This window comes from Perca fluviatilis, chromosome 3 (genome assembly GCF_010015445.1).
Source record: "Perca fluviatilis chromosome 3, GENO_Pfluv_1.0, whole genome shotgun sequence".
NCBI lineage: Eukaryota > Metazoa > Chordata > Actinopteri > Perciformes > Percidae > Perca > Perca fluviatilis.
The window spans coordinates 14,047,785-14,063,738 of record NC_053114.1 but is presented as its reverse complement, the minus strand read 5'-3'; the positions used below and the strand labels follow the sequence as shown (position 1 = coordinate 14,063,738).

The window sequence follows — 15,954 nt, the reverse complement described above, 5'->3', positions numbered from 1 at the left end:
AGTGAATAATGGGCAGTATGGGCAGCGTCAGTTTGTGTTTGCTGTCGCTTAAATCACAAGAAAGATGGAGATGGAAAAGTCAGACACCGTGTAGAGCAAGCTAAAAGCGAAACCCCGTTAAATTCTGCTAAAGTTGAACTCGAAGGAAAAATGACAACAATGTTGTGACTTTGCGCGGAAAATCGGACCCGGGCAGAGGCATTAATTAAAAACTATATAAAAATAGCGTTCTTTTCACTGTTGGTCTCGTTTGCTGTTACAGGTCATTTATGATCATCAGATGAAAAATTACACAGTTTCAGAAACATTTAAAGGTCCCATGGCATGACAATTTCCCTTTATGAGGTTTTTTAACATTAATATGCGTTCCCCCAGCCTGCCTATGGTCCCCCAGTGGCTAGAAATGGCGATAGTTGTAACCCGAGCCCTGGGTATCCTGCTCTGCCTTTGATCTGGAATCTTCCCTTTATGATGTCATAAGGGGAAAGGTTACCTCTCCTTTCTCTGCTTTGCCCGCCCAGAGAATTTGGCCCACCCATGAGAGAGAGAGAGAGAGAGAGAGAGAGAGAGAGAGAGAGAGAGAGAGAGAGAGAGAGAGAGAGAGAGAGAGACGTCATGGCTTGCAAACAAGCGAAGCATGGCAGTTGGTCAAGGCCACACCCCCACCCTCCACCTTGCCCCCCCCCCCTCTCTCCTCCTCAATAGCATTTATAGCTACAGACACAGAAATGGCACATACTAAGGAAAGCTCTTTGTGGGACTGGCTCTAGTGGCTGTAATTCTGCACCAAGGCTGAATTTCGGGAAAGGGACTTCAAAAACAGTATTAGGGGACCACTAAGGTCTATATAAAAGCATCCAAAAAGCAGCATGTCGTAGGACCTTTAAAAGTAACATATAGTCACTTTAAGTAGAATATTTTTGTACTCTTTCCACCTCTGTATAAGACCAGCTTGTAAGTGATCTGACAGACAGTTAGCATAACCCTCAGTCATTTCTGGCTTGGTCTAGGTCAGATATTGTGGAGAGGTGTTGTCCTGGATGGCAGAGTGCTTTGCTCAAAGTACGCTGAAGTGCGGGAAAGAAGCTCCAACAGCTCCAAGTAAGTCACAAATCTGAAACAGGAAAGATTGACTCATAACTGATAATCACGTGACAATAGACCAAAAAATACTAAAAAACGCAGTAGACTACTGAGATTATGCTCTTTCACTGTATGCATTGTGATCCAATTTCATATTAATATGACATGAAATTGCAGCGTCTCTAACAGGCTGCCAGGCAAGCAGCACCAAGGACACACCTCAAAATCAACGGGAGAAAGAAGTCAAACAAGAAGAGGCTGAAGCCAGACCAGGTCCCTCAGGATATGGAGCTAACAAAAAATTCCCTTACATTGATGCATAAACGGTGATTTCAGTAACTGGTAGCACCCAGACAGCTATTTATGATAAAATATGTAAGACGTTCAGAATACGTTGAGGTATGATGTTGGTGCTGTTGGGGGAGAAGGGACATGGATCGCGTTGGGACTTTAAATTGACAAAATGATGTTGAATGTATTGACAGACGCCTCCTTGGTTTTTGAGTGTTGTTGCAGTTTGTTATATATCTTAAGAAACAAATTTCACTTTATGAATTTCATTCTTTTTACACGTTGAAGGTCCAATATGTAATACTGACAGCTGGTGTTTAAAAACGTTACTGCAGTACAAATTCAAAATACTGGAGAGAGTCGTCTCCCCCGCCCCCTCCTCCCCAGACTCAAAATTCACGTTGGTTGCCAGGCTGAGACCGGAGCATCCACAACAATGTTGCTAGACGCTTGTCTCACATAGCCAGACATTACTCCACAGCACAGCGGAGTAGCTAACGTTAGATGCTAGTCTCACATAGCCAGACATTACTCCACAGCACAGCGGAGTAGCTAACGTTAGATGCTAGTCTCACATAGCCAGACATTACTCCACAGCACAGCGGAGTAGCTAACGTTAGATGCTAGTCTCACATAGCCAGACATTACTCCACAGCACAGCGGAGTAGCTAACGTTAGATGCTGGCTATATTGACAGTCATAGAAGCCCGTGCTCACCCGGAGCTCTCTACCCAACTGACTGACAAACTTTTTCGGCTTAGAATTACAGTTGGAACCGCCAAAAAACCCACAACCTCGCCGTCCTCTCCACACGCGAGACAGGCACACTTCCTTGGCTTAGAATTACAATACGAAACGCTAAAAATACCACTACCTTGCCGACTGAACACACTTCATTGGCTTAGAATTACGGCAACAATCGCTAAACACACTGCAAACTCACAGTCCTCTCTTCCCGATTTACAGCCCCCCTCTCGTGGCTTAAAATAACTCACCGTTGTCGGCTACGGCCGCTGAACTACACGTTGTAAACAGCCATGGGCTGCTTGCCTGGTCCTCCCGGTAACGTTAGCAGTGTTAGCATGGCGGCGTTAGCGAGGACTAGCCAGGACCAGTCGGGATCACTTTACTGGCTATGTCTCAATTGTTTTTGCAAGTAACCAACTCGGGTACTCTAGCTATATGATTCAGTGTGAGTACACAAATGTTGAAATGACATAAAATGCCCGTCCCTAAGTGATAAATTAGCCTGAAGCTAATGCTTACCTGTTCAGGAGGAAATAAGCCAACTCTGAGTCCTTTTGGGCTCTAAGCTGTCTCCATATTTGAAATACATCTCCAATATTTACCAGGGGGTTGTTACGTCTCTGGTCACACACTATCTCTGTTGATCCTGTTCGTTTGTGTGCTACTTTCATGGCTGTACTACCGTTACAGCTGTAGCGCGCTGGGTTTACGTTTTTACAGGTATATCTGGCAACCCGACCTGACTGTCAAACTGGGAAGTTGATGACAACATAAAGGCCAAAACACAAACATAAATTCCGTCACGGAACGTACATTTCAATAAGAAAAAATACTGACATTAGCATTGTTGTCAGAAAAGATAATATTTCAGCTTAACATGTTTCCTTAATATCAGATGAGTCATTGGTGTCATTTTTGGATTTATTACAGTAGGCTACATATATTACATATTGGACCTTTTAAGCTTTCAAGTTTAAATGTTTTTTTACTAAATCTTAATTATCTGAAAACATAACTTCAGCATTTCAGGACACATTTTCAACCCTTACTTGCTGTTGCTGTAAGACGAGACAACTCTGTCTTTCTCATAGGAAAATATTTGATCAAGGTCCTTGAGTGCAGCAAAAAGTACACACGTCTCCTTGGTTTAACCCTCGTGTTGTCGTCCCGTGACCATGAAGTTGCGGGTCAAATTAAAAAATTAACTATTTTTTCCACTTTATTTAATGATGCTTTTGACGCTTTTTTGAAACGTTTTGTCACTTCCCCCCCCCCCCCAACCCTTTTTTTTTTTTTTATTCATGGTCAATAAACCTAAATGATATGACATTAAACCTTTCTTTTCTTTCTTTATTTTGGATAGCCCCTTAGAGATGTACCATCTCATTTTCAAGGGGGTCCTTTCAATCACTATTAGAAAATATTAAATAAAACCTAATTTGTGAACAGAAACTGTGAATTAATTTGACTAATAGTTAAGATCAGAGGATGTTGAGTGGATCACAGACTGGTGCATGTCAAAGTTTAGTCAGGATTCTGTTTTTTCAAATGCTATAAAACTGAATAAAACTCCCAAAATTCAGTGAAAGTGATCATTTATTTTACCTGTGAACAAGGTTGCGTGGTTCCCATACAACGTACATCTATCCATCCAGTTTGTTTTGGGGCAATTTGGTTGAAAGAAACCCATATTTCTCATATAAAAAAAAATCTGAAATTTGACCCCGAGGACAAGACAAGGGTTAAAGAAAACGAAAATTAGAGAAATAAAAAAAAAAAATTCTTGTCTTTTTTTTAAGATGATTGTATTGGCCATTTTAGGCCTTTATTTGTATAGGACAGCTTAGACTTGAAAGGGGAGAGAGAAAGGGAATGACATGCAGCAAACCATGTCTTAAAGGGGTGATAGAATGCAAAACCGATTTTACCCTGTCATAGTTGAATAACGACAGTTCGGTGGGTAAATAGGACATACATAGAAGCTCAAAATCCCATTGACACCCCTTTACTATGAAAATCTCATATTTTGAAAATGCCGCTGAAAACGGGCGAATCCCAACAAAGCTGGAAGTTGACGTCAACCTCCCAAAAACCGGAACCTTTGTCAGCCCATGGGTGTATTAAGAGAACGGTCACGCCCCAACATTTACATAGGCTACACAACTGACCTGAGATCAGGTAGTTTTCTGAATCTAGCTAGGTCACGCAGATCTCTGCTATTCCATTACAAAATTCACTTCTGAAACTTTTTTATGCGAGAAATCAACCATATAAAGAACAAATATGGGCCGCTTTACGAAAATGGATGGCTATTTGCAAATTTAGTGCCGGTGTTGGTGCTGCCTGGGTTGCTACATCGCCGCCCTGACGGCAGTGTCAGCGAGCTTGTTGCGCCCGCAATCTTTTACCGCAGCCCGCAGGTTCCAGTAAATCTTATAATGGGTATGTGTGTTGAGTTATTTAAACAAACAATCGGGGAAATAAACGCCTCTTGTCCTCGAGTCTCATTGATAGAGCCGTGGTGAGATGGAGTCCATCAATGAGAGCTAGCTAGCCTCCTCCTAACTCTGACATTCACAAAAATACATTCAATTGAAATCCGAAATCGGACAAGTGTTAGCTAAGCTTTGTAAGACCTTGAGGAACCTATAATATTCATGCCGTGACGAAATTCAAACTGTAAATATACTTTAGTTATGCGAAAGTGAGCAAGCTGCATTATTTCCCCATTGTAATGAATGGGACATATAGCAAGCAGCTGCTCCACCTACAAAGACGCCTTGCGTTCATAAAAATGCCTTAAAATCAAATCGGACACAACGGTTAGCTTTATAAGACATTGGGGAATGATGTTGTATAAGTGGCGTGACGAAATTCAAACTGTAAATATAATTTAGTTATGGCGACAGTGTAGCTAGCTAGCTGCGGTATTTCCCCATTGTAATGAATGGGACATATAGCAAGCAGCTGCTCGTCCTACAAAGGACTGGCGATCGTAAAAATGCCTTAAAATCAAATCGGACACAATGGTTAGCTTTATAAGCCATTGGGGAATGATGTTATATAAGTGGCGTGACGAAATTCAAACCGTAAATATATTATAGTTATGCCGGCAGCTGGCCGCGGAGCCCCGTAGTGCAGTATCCACAAAGGGTGACTTTGCCCTGGGTATGGAGCCCAGCAGGCTGCCGCTTTCTCGTCAGACTGTGTGGAGCTCCTAAAGTCCGACACGTCTTACCAAATTTGCAATTAGCCATCAATTTTTGTAAAATGGCCCATATTTCAGCTTTATATAGTTGATTTCTCGCTTAAAAAAAGTCTCAGAAGTGAATTTGGTAATGAAACATTGCAGTGTCTGGAATATGAGATTCTGTCGCTTCTCTAATGTATGTGTATTGGGGATTCGCTCAACCAATCAGCGCGCGTCTCTAATGTCTGCGTATGGCAAGTCGCTCAACCAATCAGCGCGCAGCTCATCTAAATATTCATGACCATACCATATTTGGAAGAAAAGCTCTTGTTACAAATAGGGCCAAAACACAGGGATGCATAAGGGCCAGTAAAATATCAACCAGGCCATTTTCAGCCCAACCAATGTTACATACCCCATTAGGAGACCATAAGGAACAGTGTGAAATACCCTATATAATCATTCTATCACCCTTTTAATGTATGGTCCAAGTCAGTAGAAGACATGAAATGTTAGACACTACAGTGGCTGTGAGTGAGCTCAACTTTAATTCAAGGCTAATTTCATCAGTATTGGATCATATGCTAAAATTCATTAGAAACACCACATTCAATTATTAACACGAATCACTTCTTACACAGTCAAATCATTGAATGGCGTCACAGCAACGCAATGTTACAGATGGAGAAACAATACTAAAAAAAAACAAAAAAACACATTACTTACATCACGTGAAGGCTTAGCAGGTAGCATATTGGTTTGAAGTAAAGACACTGACCCATGATGTTGAATTTAAAATCAATTCTTAAAATACGTTTCAAGATCACATTAGGTAGGAAAGGCACTATAAATCCTGTCAAAGCAACCTGTATTAGGCAGTGGTGATGAAACCAGGTAAACAGAAACTCCACGCTGAAAATGGTCTTTAATTTTTAACTGATAGGTCCCCGTGACGCTCTAAGAACAGTGCAGTCAAAAGTAGTGAGGTGTGAAATGCCAAATTTGGAATGCACATTCAGGTCTTTTGCTATTCCTATTCTTTAAAATGTGCTCCTTTAAAAAGGTACCCTGTGAGTTTTAAGTTTACAAGTCAGTGTTTCTTATCAAAAAACACTGTACGCCTCCTTGAGGTCCAGCAAATGTGTTGAATAAGTTTCCAGGGGCGTAGCACCAAATTCTGGGGCCCTGTAGAAAGGCATTCTCTACGGGCCCCTCCCCGCATCCACAGCTAATCATTCTAGCATCTTTTTGGGGCTCTCCTCACATGAGGTGATATTTTTCTAAATAAATAATTGCTTGCGTAATGGTCAGTGTGCGGGATTTTCTCTAAACTTTTTGATCTGCTACTTTTGATCATATCCTACGCACCTGAGGTGTGCAAAAAAAAAGAGGGCCCCTAGTGGCCTGAGGGCAGAAGCTCCTCCTCGGTGCTGGCCTGGGGTAGCCGTACCTTGTCCCCCAACCTCAACAGGGACAGAGGGCTACCTGGGTGGTTTGGATCTTTAAGGATTCTCCAGTCCCTCCAGAAAAACGCGATTATGCGATCGCATAATTCAATGCATAATCAGCCAAAGTCCGCATATTTATGCGGGGGGCGCATTTTTTTTCAAATACGACGCACTTTTGCCGCATAAATTGCCGACTTCCGCGCAAAATATGCGGGGGCTTTGCATGATTTCATAATCCCCGCATTTTCGTTGCAAAAAAGTCCCATAATATCTGAGCAGAAAGTTGAAAAATGTTGCATTTACTTCACACAAGAACAGCCATTTTCCCCTGTTGCCATGGGAACGTTTATGAAGTGACGTAATTATGCGACGTGAACATCATCGAAAAGCAGGGTGTTGGGGGAAATCACTTTTTTCCCCTCTTTTTCATCAAACCACAATTTTTGCAAGTTCATCGCATAAAATTGCATCAATATCCCGCATATTCCATCGCATTTTTTAAGAAAACGTGCCGCATAATCAAGGATTTTTGCCCGCAACAATCACAAAAAGGGCTAGGCTAGGCTAGGCTTGTTCTTGCAACGCCTGGCGTAAATATCCTTTAGGCGGGGCAGGGCACCGCCTATGCCGTGCTCGGGCCGAACAAAACCGCTCTGTGATCCTGGTTAACTCCAGGATCAGGTGAGCAGGAACAGGATATTATTTTAATATTCCTGCGGTTACACCAGTCCCCATTCACAATAAAGCACACTCCTCCCTTATTATTATTTTTTTTTTACCTTCCCGGAGTCATCTGTTCCATCACGACGGTAGGCTATACCGAAAAAGAGTCACCTGGTTGAATGGCGTTGTCCGCTACTCCGAGATTAAGCCAAGTTTCGGTGAAACAGAAAGGACATTACGGTTCGTCCGCTTTCTACTTTGGCTAGCCAGTTGCTCTGACCGGGATCTCAGCTGGTGTTTGATCCCTCCTCGCTTGCCCTCGATGCAGAGATGGACGCAGAGGTTTGTCTTGCTTGTCTATGTAGTGGGGGGAGGGGGGATCATAGCTGAAGTTCATCTTTCCTACACCGTGGCGAGTTGGGTTTTCTATCCTCATTAGTGTCTTGGGGTCAAGTAACAAAATTGTTACACAGCCCGGCGCTGTTCCTTAACCCGTTGGCCCTTTTTTTATTTTTAAATGGCTTGTATGCGCTACTCACCTTTGTTAGCACCCTCTGCATCTTTGAGAATGAGATAAAAAATAAAAATAAAAAAAAAAAAATACAATGATCTTGCAACAAACATTGCTCCCTAGCGCCACTAGCGGTCAAAAACTCCACAGGGTATCTTTAAAGTGCACATCTTGAACTGGTGACGTCAAGCTGATTAAATGGTTTTGACTATTTACAAAATTTGAATTCATGAGGCTTGCTGAATGTTGGTACCTTGTTGGTGACTACATACATTTCAAATATATTAAAATAATTGTGCTGTATATATTTCTTTTTTTTTTTTTTTTTTACACACTGACATTTTAAAAGTTGGTGAACAAATAAATACTAGCATACTTGCAGTGTCCAAACTTTAAATGGGTGTGAACATCGATTTCCCTCCCCCTGAGGTCCACTAACTAAAATGAACAGAGCAGTATTTAAAAACTGGAGATAATCCTGGAGATCGGAGTTTGACTTTAGTCCCTCGAAACGGAGGCCTCGTGGCCCCTGGGCTGCACCGTTGGCCCCTCGCGGTGAAGCATATTGTCAAAACGCGGCGTCACCTCGCAGCGGATGAGTAGAGTGTCATCTTTAACGAAGGCCCTCTGACTCAGCTGGTGCAGGTGCAGAAAGGTGACGTAGCCGAATCCCTTGGGGTTGCGCTGGATTGTGGGCTTCTGGAAGGCCTGCAGGTCTGGTTTGGTCTCCATCGCCTCCGTGTGGTGCTGGCCCTCGGGGCCCTGGTCTAGGATGGTGAGGCGGATGGTGCCCTGGAACGGCCAGGTCAGCTGCCCGTCGAAAGCCCCTTGCATGGTGTGGACAAAGAGGGAGATGTAGTTGGAGCAGCGCGGGGCGTTGGGGGTCTGCAGGTGCAAGCGCAGGCACAGCTTGTAGCCCGGGCGGCCTGTGTAGAAGCCGGGGCTGTGCTCGACCACCGGCTGTCCCGCTTCTTGGTTCCGCAGGTGGACAGAGAAACCTTTGAGGCGCCAGATGAAGATACCGTTGCACTGCTGCGACTCCAGCTCCCGTACGGTCTCCTCCAGCATTGACACTCGCCGCCTTAACTCCGCAAGATGGCCAGCCTGCGGAAGAGACGGGACGATAGCTTCAAGATGACCAAAAGAGTTACACGGGTCTACTCGGGAGGCGTAGCGTTGAATCTGCTATAACTTCGTATTACATTTCTGCACCGTCTGACACATATGAAAGAGATCAAAGACATGACAGCGGAACGTAGCTAGGCAACATGCGCCACTTGTCAATTGGGGTTTGCGATTACACATGCAAACCGCATGCAAATATGTGGAATCTAAGGGCTCCTGCACACTGCCTGCGTGGCGTGTCCGTTTTGATTTCGGCTCCCGTGTTAACAGGTTAGAGCTGGCCCACTGCCTGCGTGACACGCACGTCTCAGACGCGGCTCGGAAACGCGTGCATGCCAGAAATAAGACTGACGCCTATTTGTCAGGCGACACGCAAGCGTGTTGGAAGCGTTTCCAGGCAAAATAGAACAGGAAAAGATGTTTATATGTCATTTTGACACAAATACATTTAATAAATGACTTTCTCTAGGTTTTGACATAAACGCAGATATAAATGTAATTTAAAAAAAATAATAATATTGATTTTTCAAATATTGCACGGAATATTCTGTAGCCTATTTTGCCATCAATACTGCCGACGTTGTCTTTGCTGTAAATCGGTATATATTTATGTTTAACATGAAGTATGCTACTGCTTGCAAGGCGTTTCCGGGGTGCAAAGACACAGAAAACGCCACACAACTGACACGCAACAGAAACGCCACCACGCTCGCGCCACGCGGCCAGTGTGCAGGAGGCCTAAGGCTCAAGGACCTACTTTACCTGTGTTTCTTTTAAGATGATGAGCTCACGCAGCTGGTGATCCTGCCTTACCAACCGTCCGTCCATCTCCCTAAGCCTCTGCATCTCCTCGCTAGGCGGACACGGGGCACAGTTGTTGCTGCAGCTCGCGGCTCCTCTGGGCCCGCTACAGGCTGATCCCGATGCTGCAGCTCCTAGGTCCTCGGAGGAAACACAACGTCCTAGCGTCCAGGGGGACTTGGGTGTGGTGCCATTGAGGCTAAGGCCACGCAGGAACTCAGCCAGGTAGCGCATGTGCATCTGCGTGAACTCCTGCATGTGCTGAGCCAGGTTGTGGCGCTGCATCTGAAAAGGTCAAGGTGAACTTTATTATCCACAAGGAAGAAATTCATGTGGTCGCCATTACACGCTCCATCGTTACATTAAAGCGCCCATATTATGCTCATTTTCAGGTTCATAACTGTATTTTAAGGTTGTACCAGAATAGGTTTACATGGTTTAATTTTCAAAAAACACCATATTTTTGTTGTACTGCACAGCTCTCTCTCACTGCTGTAGATCCTCTTTTCACCTGGTTTCTGTTTTAGCTACAGAGTGAGACCTCTTTTCATATTCTTCTTCTGTACTATCTTTGATTGCACTCGCACATGCGCAGTAGCTCAGATGTAGAGCATGTCAGCTAGCTAACTCTAGAGACAGTAAAAGAGAGCCTGTTTCTTCAACTTTGGTCAGTTACAAGGCAGGATTAGCTGGGAGACTTCTAAATGAGGGCACACATGTAAGTAGTTCTTTTGTAGATTATGGTGAACTTGTGTGTGTTGTAGCAGTGCTTTGCTATTGAGAACGACGTAGCATGCTAGCGTTAGCGTTAGCCGGCTAACACTAACACTACCAGCTAACGGTTGTGGTTAGCCAGCTCATTTCGGACTGTGACGTTACAGTCCGAGGCCGATTTTGAACAGCTCACTAGGAGACTGAAGGCAGGACACATTCAGAAACCGTATCTCACTCAAAACAGCATGGATGGATTTTTTTCAAAGTTTGTATGTGTGTGGAAGCACCAGAGACACAAAAGAACACCCCAAATCCCAGAAAAAGTATTTTTTTCATAATATGGGCACTTTAACATTAACATTAAAAGACAGGAAAACAAGGACAAGACAGACAAGACGGTAAAAACATTGAGGAAACGTGACAATCATATCGTATTTCAAAGTTGAGTGTTGATATATACAGTATGCTCATAGTTTAAAAATGCTTAAGAGTTAAGTCTATTGTTGTGCAGTCTAACTGCTGTAGGCACAAAAGACTTGCTGTACCTTGTAGTCCTAATTTTCCTTTGCAGGAGTCTGCCACTTGACCTGTTGCTTCTTAAAAATTTCTGATGAAGAGGTTGGGTTGAATCATTTAGAATTGTTTTTTAAACTAAGGTCATTGTACAGTTGAGCTACGGATACCTGATCAACTCCAATGATCTTACTGCCTGTTTGACCATTCGTCAAACTATTTCCTTTCTTCTGGTCCTTAATATACATGTTACCAAAGGCACAAATAAGGCCAAATGATAAGACACTCCGCAAGAGAGCTTTGTGAAACATCTGAAGAATACAGTGGTCTATTCTAAAATGATTGAGTTACCTTAGAAAAAACACCCTCTTCTGTAACTTTTTGGACTTGTTTTGTGCACATTCATTAAATGTCAGTTTATTGTCCATTTCAACACCCAAATATGTGTAGAGGCAAACATTGTTTTCTTTGTGAAAACTGGATCTGCAGGACTGATAGGACTAACGGTCATTTAACAAACCAAGTTCTCAAGGATCATTAACAGTGTGTGGAAGATTAACTTTGGATCACCTACCCTTTCCTTACATCCAAAGGTGCTAAAGTTACAGGAAATGGGTGCTTTGGGGCAATCTGTATCACAATGAGATTCCATCTGAAACAAAAATTTAAATTAAAAAAATCAGTTATAACAAGTCCGTTATTACTGTATGATTGTGGGCAAAAGTAATGAGGAAACCCTCTTGGAAAGAACTCATTGGTCTGTTCTCATACTGAAAATTATTTAAACGTCATCAAGAAATGGTGGATGCCCACATCAACTGTGACATGCACTGCGGCTAGGTGCGATGTGTTTTTAATTTAATGAAAAGAGAAGTTATTGTTGACAGTAGTTACCTTAAAGGAACACGCCGACTTATTGGGAATTTAGCTTATTCACCGTAACCCCCAGAGTAAGACAAGTCGATACGTACCCTTCTCATCTCCGTGCGTGCTGTAACGCTGTCTGACGGCTCCAGCGTTAGCTTAGCCCAGCACAGATCCTGCAGGTAACTGGTTCCAACTAGCCTACTGCTCCGAATTGTGACAAAAGTGACAAAATAACGCCAACATGTTCCTATTTACATGTTGTGATTTGTAGAGTCACGGGAACTATATTCTCAGACAGGCTTGCTGCGAGCATATCACTCCGCCCAAGTACTATATTCTTCCGCCTGAGAATATAGTTCCCGGTTTGTTTACGGATAGAAGATGGCTATGTCTCATGTTACGTTGTTTTTTGTACACGCTGTGACTCTACAAATCACAACATGTAAATAGGAACACGTGGGCGTTATTTTGTCACTTATTCAGAGCAGTAGGATTACTGGAACCATTCACCTGCCTGTTCTGTGCTGGCCTGATGCCGCTGGAGCCGTCAGACAGCCTTACAGCATGCACGGAGATGAGAAGGTTATGTATCGACTTGTCTAACTCTGGAGGTTACGGTGAATAAGCTAAATTCCCAATAAGTCGGCATGTTCCTTTAAATGATTAACAATACACAACTAGGAAAAACAGTTTGATTTATCTGAGGCCTTTTTTTATTTTTTATTAAGGCAGACACTGTCTAACTCACCTGGTCTCTGATGAGATCCATCTCACAGTACTGGCACTTCACACTGGCAAAGGGACACTGCTGCTCATGAAGCTAGAGGAGCAACCACACCAGATATATGTAAGGAGACTTATCCTCACTGCGACACAATGCAGCTGTACGATTTTTCCAAAAGAAACTATTCTTGGAAGAACAAAAAAGCGAGCAGGGAGCAGTTAGATAAGGGAGTCCACATTACCTCGCTCTCCTCATAAACAAAGTGTGCCACACAATCTGGGCACGACACAGGTCTCCTCTGGCACTCAACAGTTGTGTGCTCCTCGAGGTGGCTCTTTCTCACAGACTGTTGGCACTGCGGGCAAGGCACAGTGGCAAACTGACACTGCGCCAAATGGTTCTGGGAAGGAGAAATAAAACATTGAAACAAGGCAGTTGATTTTATTCTGCATTCAGACGGCAGTGGCTTCCGTATAACAAGTTCATCGTCCACACCAGAGGAAGGTGCCGTGCTTTACTTGGCACGTAACACATTTCTTACATGCCAAAGCAAGGACGCATAGTGTGAGGAAATGTTAGAACAGTCAGCAGGAAGAGTCTGTGCTGACTATGGTGGCGTTGACAGGGGAAGTATCTTACTTGTTGCCTTGTTTTTTTTTACTACCTTATTTTTATTGAGGCAGTTCTTTTAAAGTAGTGACGAATCAACCATAAATGATCACAACGACATGCCCTGGGACCATTTATGCTTTATACAGTATAATAAACACATCTAAGTAATCACAACGATCTAAATATCATTTAAATAGTATTATGCAACCCGATGTCATTTTAAATTCTGGACTTTTAACTTAAAAAATTCTGTTTTCATGTTGTTGGTTGGGCTGCGTTTAAAAATTCAGAGATGCCTTTCGCTTTTAAAAATGCTCACCTCTAAACTTCGGAGCTCCATTTTCTCAGCACAGCCAGAGTTTGGACAGCGAACAGTTAGCGACAGAATCTCCCGTTTGGCAAAGTTATCCGGAAACAACTGGTCTTCTAACAGCCGTTCATTGTCCACAGGGCACCTCTGTCCTGTGTCGCTGTTTTGCAAGAGGAAGAAAAGTCATAATTTAAAGCAGCGCGTTTTATATTTGTTCAGGAAAGTTAGTGTGATAATGTGTCAGACACACACTGTAGCTAGAGCACATTTATTTTAAGAGAGCTGCAACAATAGCGTACCGAATAGACTTCTCAATGCAGTGCTTGCAGAAACGGTGACCACAGGGTGTTTGAATGGCATTCCTCAAAGCCATGAGACAGATAGGGCACTCATATTTACTCTCTAGGGGCGGGTCAAACTCCACGTCATAGCCCTGGAGGGGTGCAGTGGCCAGAAGACTAGTGGAGGTGCTGCTGATGAAGGTGCCAGGGCTCTCTGAAGGGCTGGGAAGAGATTCCCGTTCCTTTTCCAGCATTGCCAACGCGCAGCTGGACAGCTCTCCGCCGACAGCTCCTTCATAGCTGTCCTCCTCCAAACTCCCCTTATTGCTGTCAAAGCACGCCATCTGTGGAGAGTAAGACACAAATGGGCAATCAAAGGGTGAAAGTGGCAGAATAAATAAAGCATGTAAATATTCATTATTTTTCCAAGTTGTTAATTGCAATTATTTTCATCTCTTAAAGTGGGAAGTCAATATTTCAACAGTACTGAGAAAGCTCAGCAAAGACTTTTTTTTAATTTTTTTATTCAAGACAGCTTGAATGGATGGCAGAAATGTTATTATTCTCCACCATAAGATACCATTTTGGTATGTACACAATTAGTACACATCATAGTTGGTTTACAGTGCTAATATGGGAACGCTTAAGGGATGCCACTAACAATGATTTTCATTATTGAATAATCAGTCTATTAGGTTTTCAGATAACTGATTCATAATTTGATCTTTAACGCTAAACATTCGACATCAGAGAAACAGTGTCAACTGACAACAGAGCTGAATATTTCATCTGCTCATGGCACTTCCTTATATGCAGACATATACTGAGAATTTGTAGCTCAACACACACAAAATAATATCAACACAATCCCAGTGCAGCTCACGATATATTCATTAAGTAACGGTTAACTATACAGCTGCATCTGTGTACATTGAAGCCATATCTATTACTCATACGGTTATCCAGTATACTGTAAATATACAGCGGCGGTGTCGAAACATTAGCGCTAAAAATCACTATTATGTTACTAGCTTGGCGCTGTAAACTGCTAAAAAAAAAACGAGGTAAAGCTACACCTACAATGGGAAGTAACGTGGAAGTCATACGTTACAATAACATGACTCAGCGATGTCCTAACTAAAGCGGTAACGTTACCTTAACACTGAGACGCCTTCGCAAATGATGTACTATTACTGCACACACAAAAAAACTGTGTTGGCAATGTTGTCACTTGATGTAGCTAGCTAGTAACCTTAGTCATGCCCATAGACAGTGCCCCTGGATGCGGAACTGCAACTTTTAAACCCATAACGTTAACTGTGCTAAAAAAGCGATTACAAGAAAAGTTACTGACCAAAACAGCAGGGTAAACGAACATACGTCCTCTTCAGCAACAACGGCATTAAGGTACTGCCTATTTCCGTGAAAGCATATATTATTTTTTATATATAATACCCACCTTTGCGTTTGAAAACGTCTCGGACTTTTCGTTTCTACAGAATTTCCTGTTTTCTTTTCCAGACGTCATCAAAGATAACCTGTTGAGTGTCCGCCAAGGGCGGACGTGAGCGCCGCCGGCAGGCCGGAGGTTGCCCTGCTACAGAGCAAAATGAGACAGAAAAATGGCGGACGTCAGGAAAATCTGTCCCGAGTATTTGCCCTGTCGTGTCAACTATTCGCGGAAAACCACATTTCAGGGGAAGCTTTTCGTCCTTCTTTGCATCCTTATAGTGGACTCCGGAGGAGCTACGACCCATTGGGTTGTCACGGAGGATGGGAAAATTCAACAACAAGTATGACAGTTAACGCTAGCTCATTGACCTGCTATCTCGTAACGTTACGTTACGTTAGGTGGCTAGCTTGTGAAGCTAGCTAGCTAGCTTTATTCGTTAGCATTAACAGTTAGGTTTTGTTATGTGGTTTGTCAGCGTAATTTCCAGTAGTTAATTTGATCTCATCAAGACTCGTTTGCCAGTGTCGGTAACGTTACATGAGGCGATAATGTAGCATTGCAAACCTTTTATTTGGCTAAATCGGTTAGCTCACAATAACTAACGTTCATTTTTACCTCAAA

At 43.0% G+C, this 15,954-nt stretch overlaps 3 protein-coding genes across 6 annotated transcripts in view; 2 read left to right on the top strand and 1 right to left on the bottom strand.

Moving 5' to 3' along the window:
* trpm5 (transient receptor potential cation channel, subfamily M, member 5) overlaps window positions 1-1,703 on the top strand; it is a 28,425-nt gene extending 26,722 nt beyond the window's left edge. The window contains exons 25-26 of the mRNA XM_039794175.1: window positions 1,011-1,101; window positions 1,261-1,703. Of these exons, the coding sequence (XP_039650109.1) occupies window positions 1,011-1,101; window positions 1,261-1,406 (237 nt within the window). The 3' untranslated portion in view covers window positions 1,407-1,703. The remainder of the gene's footprint in view (window positions 1-1,010; window positions 1,102-1,260) is intronic.
* Window positions 1,704-8,244: 6,541 nt separating this feature from the next.
* Window positions 8,245-15,448, bottom strand: traf6 (TNF receptor-associated factor 6). 3 transcript variants are annotated; one of them, XM_039794847.1, is made up of 8 exons: window positions 15,340-15,448; window positions 13,899-14,224; window positions 13,609-13,759; window positions 12,919-13,077; window positions 12,702-12,773; window positions 11,661-11,738; window positions 9,821-10,144; window positions 8,245-9,037 (listed from the first exon to the last, which is right to left on the bottom strand). In XM_039794847.1, exons 1-8 carry the CDS (start codon window positions 15,406-15,408, stop codon window positions 8,432-8,434), a joined length of 1,785 nt encoding a protein of 594 aa, XP_039650781.1. In that variant the 5' UTR covers window positions 15,409-15,448; the 3' UTR covers window positions 8,245-8,431. The 3 variants fall into 3 exon arrangements, with proteins under 3 accessions (XP_039650781.1, XP_039650782.1, XP_039650783.1); XM_039794848.1 differs by having other exon boundaries at window positions 15,235-15,369; XM_039794849.1 differs by lacking the exon at window positions 15,340-15,448 and adding an exon at window positions 15,036-15,183.
* Window positions 15,445-15,954, top strand: part of ttc17 (tetratricopeptide repeat domain 17) — a 30,743-nt gene continuing 30,233 nt past the window's right edge. The window contains exon 1 of one of the 2 annotated variants that reach the window (XM_039794845.1): window positions 15,445-15,673. In XM_039794845.1, coding sequence (XP_039650779.1) covers window positions 15,503-15,673 — 171 coding nt within the window. In that variant the 5' untranslated portion in view covers window positions 15,445-15,502. The remainder of the gene's footprint in view (window positions 15,674-15,954) is intronic. The other variant, XM_039794844.1, reaches the window with a different exon arrangement.

Bases quoted from the DNA above. Each gene is read 5' to 3' on its own strand.
- traf6 (XM_039794847.1), bottom strand. From the start codon at position 15,408: ATGACGTCTGGAAAAGAAAACAGGAAATTCTGTAGAAACGAAAAGTCC. The intron at 13,078-13,608 runs GTGAGCATTTTT...TCTCCTTCCCAG, and splicing joins TGGAGCTCCGAAGTTTAGAG to AACCATTTGGCGCAGTGTCA. The intron at 12,774-12,918 runs GTAATGTGGACT...TTGCTCCTCTAG, and splicing joins TTGTTTATGAGGAGAGCGAG to CTTCATGAGCAGCAGTGTCC.